The sequence below is a fragment of the Nannospalax galili genome, unplaced genomic scaffold (genome assembly GCF_000622305.1).
Source record: "Nannospalax galili isolate Female #2095 unplaced genomic scaffold, S.galili_v1.0 scaffold332, whole genome shotgun sequence".
NCBI classification, from domain to species: domain Eukaryota; kingdom Metazoa; phylum Chordata; class Mammalia; order Rodentia; family Spalacidae; genus Nannospalax; species Nannospalax galili.
The window spans coordinates 3,735,688-3,741,619 of record NW_008333794.1 but is presented as its reverse complement, the minus strand read 5'-3'; the positions used below and the strand labels follow the sequence as shown (position 1 = coordinate 3,741,619).

Here is a 5,932-nt window from a genome sequence, read left to right as displayed (position 1 = left end):
CATATCCCCCCCCCTAACAAACCTTTTTTTTTTTTTTGTGATTTGCCCACAGTATTCAAGACAGAATCCATGCTCCCTCCTCAGCCTGTGACCCAGTGTAGCCTGGTACTGCTGGCCAGGCCACACAAGGCCTGATGTGTTATAAAAATCATATTTGTCCTTTTGCTCTGACTTCAGTGAGCTCCAAGCCAAACGTCACCCCATCATCATCTTGGTTAACCCTTTATGCTTTGTGTTGCTATATCTGAGTTCTCCTGGTCTGCTTATTTCCTATTTGGGACACTATTAACAACTTCTTATTGTTACTACTTATCACAGACTACAATGCTTTCAGACTTTTGGGAACCAGGACCAGGCAGGTAACCTGCCCTGTTAAGTTTTCCTGAAGGTCTTATAAATGGATGGGGCCCTAGCAATTCCCCACCTCTCCTGGCCTGATCCTGGCTCCACTGTTTTGTCTCTTCCTGCCCCAACTCAGAGCTCCTGGCCCTGTCCATCAGCCTCCTCTGTACTCCTGACCAGGCCTCTGAACTGTGGACTAACCACGCATGCCTGGGCCCCAGGAATCCAGGGCAACCAGGCGCTGGGCTTCTTGCCAACAGTTCACACTCTCTCCTGAGAGCCAGGTTGCAGCCTCCTCCTGGCAATCTTTCATGAGCTCACACTATCATGGCTTATCTAGAATTCTCACAGCTCAGACTGTGGTTAGGCAGGAAGAAGGCCAGCAGTTGTGACCCAGGTCTTGGAAGACTGGATGGATGCCTGCCAGGGTCCTCCCCACAGACTGGAACAACCCCCCCTCAGTCAGTAACCTTGAGCAGGCACAGCCTAGTTCTGAGTCAAAGTCTTTCCACCCACAGCAAAGGGACCTGCTGACCTCTGTATCTATGGGGGCTCTGAGTCTAAGGGGACCCTGACAGGAAGCTTGGGAGCCAGGGTTCCCATGCTCTGGGGGCAGAGAACCCAGGGCACCCCTGATGTGGTCCCAACCAGGGTAGGCTGGTAGTCACAGATTCAGATATAGCCTCACCGCCCCCCCCCCACACACATGCCAGTCTGTCACATAAAGGATGTACTCAGGACCCTGGCTACCAGCAGGAGCTCATGGCCTCTTCACAAAGAGGTCACAAGCAGGCAGCAGTAGTCCAGTGTGGCCTGCAGGTGGGATTTAAAAAATCTTACAGTTAGCACATTCTGAATCAGGATAGGGCTGGGGATATGGCTTAGTAATAGAGTACTTGCCTAGCATGCATAAGGCCCTGGGTTCAGTCCCAACCACCACACACACACACACACACACACACACACACACACACAAAGAAATCCAAGTAAGAATAACATTTAATAATCTGCATTTCTGGCTTCTCTTGGAGAAGTGGACACAGTACTAGGCCCACAATAGGACTGCATGGCAGCCAACCACATGGCCCATATAGGAGGGCAGGGCTTCTGTAGTTTACCCCTGACACTTCCACCTCCCCACCCAGGTCTTTATGTGCTGGACTCTGGGGGAGTTTCAAACCCATTTTTAAACCAAAAATTTTCATTTATAAGAAGTCCTTAGAATAGAATCTTAAATCTCAGCCCACTATAAAAACAGGCCAAAGTGGAATGACCTTAGTGGACAGGACTGGTGCCCCCCACCCCACACACACACTGTGTTCATCCCAGCAGGAGCTCGAGGCACCAGAGCTCAGGTTAAAGTCACTGACAAAGCCCAAAGCCCCTAAGGGGTTCCGAGCCCAGAGCTTATTACCCACTCAGCTGCCTTCTTATGGCTACTGCTTAATCCTAGGACTAGAGACTCCCTTGTCTCCCTGTGCTAGGAACAGGAGTACATGCAGATGATGTCGAGCTTCCTTCCTCTGGCCTCTACCCCCAGACACAGCCCACAGGTCCCTGTCCATACCTTTAGCTCATTGAGATAGCGTCTGGTGTGCACCACCAACAGGTCCTCTTCTGAGGCCTCCCGAGCCTCCACCAGCATGCCATCCGACAGCAGCTTCTCCTCTGGAACCACAGAGCAAGCTCCTGCTTCCTTCCGCTGACTCCCAGACCAGGCCCTACCTCAGCCCCTTCTACCCAGCCCTAGACTGCAGGTCTGGTCTCTGCAGCCCCTGGGCACTGTGGACTTGTCGGCATTCAGAGAATGGCTGCCTCCTTAGTCCAGTGTGGACAGTGTCTAGACCCTCTGTACCAAGGTGTTGAGCTTGGGACACACAGCAGAACCCATGTTTCCCAAGCTGCTGACAGCTAACAGGTGACTCAGGTACAACTGAGGCAGACGAGTACTTTCTAAGAGCGCTCTTACAACTCTCCCTCCACAGGCCACTCAGGATGGTGTGGTTTCTCCCATGCCAGAGCCTTGCTCATCTCCCTTGCTAACCAAAGGAGAGCAGCTACCTCAGGCAGCAGTGGCCCATGGGTAGTGGCAGCCAGCTGGAGCAGGAACACTGCTGTTTTCAGTGCATACTTCTTACTGTGACCTTCTATTTATGGCAAATGAAACTGTCTTTTCCAATTTAGATGACATAATGTTTCCTTTAAATTTAACCCAGAAGTTCAACCATTTAAAAATATGCAATGAATGACCAACAACAGGGTAGAAGATAGAGAGAGAGCTGGGCCCCACAGAGTGGCTTGCAGCTGTCTAGTGTCTGATAGACACTATACTCTTTTTACACCCAGATAGTTACCAAAGCTTCTCCTCGGTTTGCAAAACAAAAAAAAATGAGGCTAAGAGCAGGCGCTGCCCTAGAGCACTGTGAGGTCAGGCCACAGTGCTCTGGGTTCTAGAGAAATCTGGATTTAGGTATCCTGTTTCAATAAATCACACTCAGAAACCAACCAGTTCCATCCACTTCCACATACAGATCTAGGTAGGTGCCCCTTGTCCCCACAACATGCCATAACCTCCAGCCTTTGGGCACAGCCAGCTCCCTTCCTGGCAGGGTATCCAAGGTGTCTTCCATGTGGGCCTGCCTCCTTCCCTCCCTCATCCTCAGAGCACACAGGAGTAAAAGGGACCCTCTGCCTGCTCCCAGGTAAGGGAGATGAGGAGCCCTTCTGGAGGCAGAGGGGCAGTGGCAGGAAGACCATTTTGGAAGGCAGCAGATGTGTGAGGCGAGAGGCAGGTTCTCACGTCCCTGGGCTCACACAGTAATACACATCACCTGTGTGCTTTCTACGCCATGTTTTACTTTGAATGGTTTCAGGCTGGTCCCTACAGCAGAGGGAAAGGCAGAGCCTTTGCCATAAATAGAAGTTCACCAGAAGTGGAAAAACAAACCCAACAAAAACAAATTGTGTTAGGAATCTCTAATTTGATCCTACTTTCAGTAAGACACAGAGCCAGAGGCTTGCTCTAGATTTGTTAGGAAGGGAGAGGAGATGGGTTTAAATGTTAAAGATGGATGAGACTAGGCCCACCATGCTTAGCAGTCTGTCTGGAAAGACCCATTGATGATTAAGGCAGAAGGCAATCTGGGGGCTGAAAAAAGAAACAGTAGAATGGACACCAGGGATGAGGATGGGGAGGACAGAGAGATGGAGGAGGAAGATATAGGGTTTGAAGGGGGATGAGGACGGGGAGAATGAGGAGATGGAGGACGCAGATGGAGGATCTGAGGGGAGATGAGGTTGGGGAGATGGAGGAGGCAGATGTACAGTCTGAAGAGCACCTTCTTACCTTTTAGGAAATTGATCACCTTGCCCCATTTCCCGGCATCAAAGGGATGCAGCTTTTCTAGACCCATGAAGGTGATGTTGTAGCGTGGGGAGTAGACGATGGGCCAGCGTTTCCCTGGCACATGCTGGTACAGCTGGGTTGTGTGCGGCCTTCAGTGTACATGGAGATAGACACAGAGATAGGGGTGGCCTCAGTGTGGAAAGCAGCCTCCCCCTCCTGACCCACAACCCGGAGGTCTCTTAACATCAACAAGAACGAAAACAGCTCCTTCCTGAGTCCTGCCTTGCTTTGCTAGAACCCTGTTCCAATAGTTCTAACATCAGCCCTGAGGACAGGAACCACAACCGCACCCTGGGACCAGGTGTGCCCAAGGTCACCCGGCAGGTGTAGGGAAACGTCCGGTACTCGGGGGCGCTGGCAGCAAGATCCCAGCACCTCACGCCACACTAGAACAATTACACTCCAGGCAGCAGAGCCTTAGGCTCCAGGCCTGCACCAGCTGTCGCAGGAACTGAGCTTAGGCATCTACGTAGGTGGGGGCTCAGGTCCAGCTGCAGAGGGCAGTGCAGCCCGTGGAGGCCGCCCCTCGACGCAGCCCTGCAGGCCAGCGCAGTGCCTAGGATAGAGACCCAGCCCCGCATCGCGCTGGCCCTGGGCTCGCAAAGGGCAACGATCTGCGCCCTCCGGGTTCGCCCCGCCCGCCGCATTCGTCCCGCTCGGCCCACCGACCCCGTCTAGGCCCAAGCCCCTCCGCGAACGACCCCGCGGACTCACATCCCGCGGCCGGCCCTGCCTGAGCTGGCCGCCGCTCCGCCGCGGGGAGGGGCGCCAGTGTGCGGTGGGCTGGGGGCACCGAGTCGCGGTGGGCGGGGCCAGCACAGGTCACGCCTCCTTCGCGGTGCAGGGCTGCGAGCAGAGCTCCGGCTCGCTCTGCGTCACAGGCGACGGAATGGCTCATGAGCTCACCCTAAGCTCGCGCTCCCAGCAGCCTCGAAGCCCCGCCTGCCGCAGCCCAGCACCCAATAGGGTCCCGCCTGGCTATGGGGCCACGCCCCCTGCAGGGATCGCAGGGATTTCACCCAGCCCCCCCCGCCCCAGAGGCGTGGCCATGAGCAGCCCCGCCCCTCATGCCCAGCCTGCGTGACCTGGGGCTCTGTTTCCATGGAGACAAAGAGGGGGTGGCAAGCTTGCCCCGGGCTTGTTATTTCTAACCACGTGGGGACCATGCCCACGCCACCTTCCCTACTGGGGTGCAGTCCTTCATCCTGTCCCATCCGTGGCAGCTTCACCATTGTTGTAAGCACTCCCTGGTGCTTGTTATAGTCTCCCTGAGCCTCAGTTTCCCTATCTGTAGACAGAGCTGGTGATCTAGTCTTCAAGGTACAGTAAATCTGAATTCTTTCATCTCCGTTCCCTCCCACTTGCCACCCAGGAATCTGAGACAAGCCAAACTAACAACTGGGAGTGTCTGTGTGGCTGGAACCTGGGAGGAGGCCCCAACAACAGAGCCCAGAGAAAGAGAGAATGGGCCTCTGTCTGCCCAGCTGTCTCCACAAGCCAAAAAGCAGCAGCTGACCAGAGGGGCTGCCAGAGCTGGCAGCTCCGATCTTGGTGATTCCAAGGACATGGGCACACTTTGTTTTTTATATGGGGGAAGCAGTTGTGTCACTGTGTGAGCAGGTGTGTGTGTGTGTGTGTGTTTGTGTGTGTGTGTGTGTGTGTGTGTGTGTGTAGGTCAGGAACAACCCTGTGGAATCAGATCTCCTGCCATCACCTTGGTTCTGGAGATTGAACTCAGGTCCTTGAATTTGCTCTGAAAGTGTATTTGCCAGCTGAGCCATCTTGCAGGCCTACAGTTTTGAAGACTGATTTTGATGTGGCTACTGTTAAGAGTTCAGAAAATATGTCATAGATTTCCATGAAAGGTGCTGAGATGAATTGTCCTTCAGAGTGTGAGATCTGTCCAGAGTCACTGCATCAGCCATAGGCAGCACAGTGGGGTCCCCAGGGGAAAGAGAACATTCAGCTTTGGGAGACAAAGGGAATTTCTTGCTCTTAAAGGTGGGGGGTGCAACTGTTTGCATACCACGTGACCTACATCACGTATTCTAGGAGTTTCAGAGGCAGGAAGGCACTAGATAAGAGAGTCAAGTTATAACTCAGGATTCCTGTGGGCTTTGGCAGGGGGGAGGTGTGATGTTAGATTCTCACAATCTAACTGCTGGAGTGTCCCCTCACCCCAAC

General features: G+C 53.5%; 1 protein-coding gene across 1 annotated transcript in view; it reads right to left on the bottom strand.

Moving 5' to 3' along the window:
* Positions 1-4,620, bottom strand: part of Hdac11 (histone deacetylase 11) — a 17,502-nt gene extending 12,882 nt beyond the window's left edge. The window contains exons 1-3 of the mRNA XM_008828592.3: positions 4,463-4,620; positions 3,689-3,837; positions 1,910-2,010 (exon numbers count right to left, since the gene is read on the bottom strand). Coding sequence (XP_008826814.1) covers positions 1,910-2,010; positions 3,689-3,837; positions 4,463-4,464 — 252 coding nt within the window. The 5' untranslated portion in view covers positions 4,465-4,620. The remainder of the gene's footprint in view (positions 1-1,909; positions 2,011-3,688; positions 3,838-4,462) is intronic.
* Between the last annotated feature and the right edge of the window lie 1,312 nt (positions 4,621-5,932).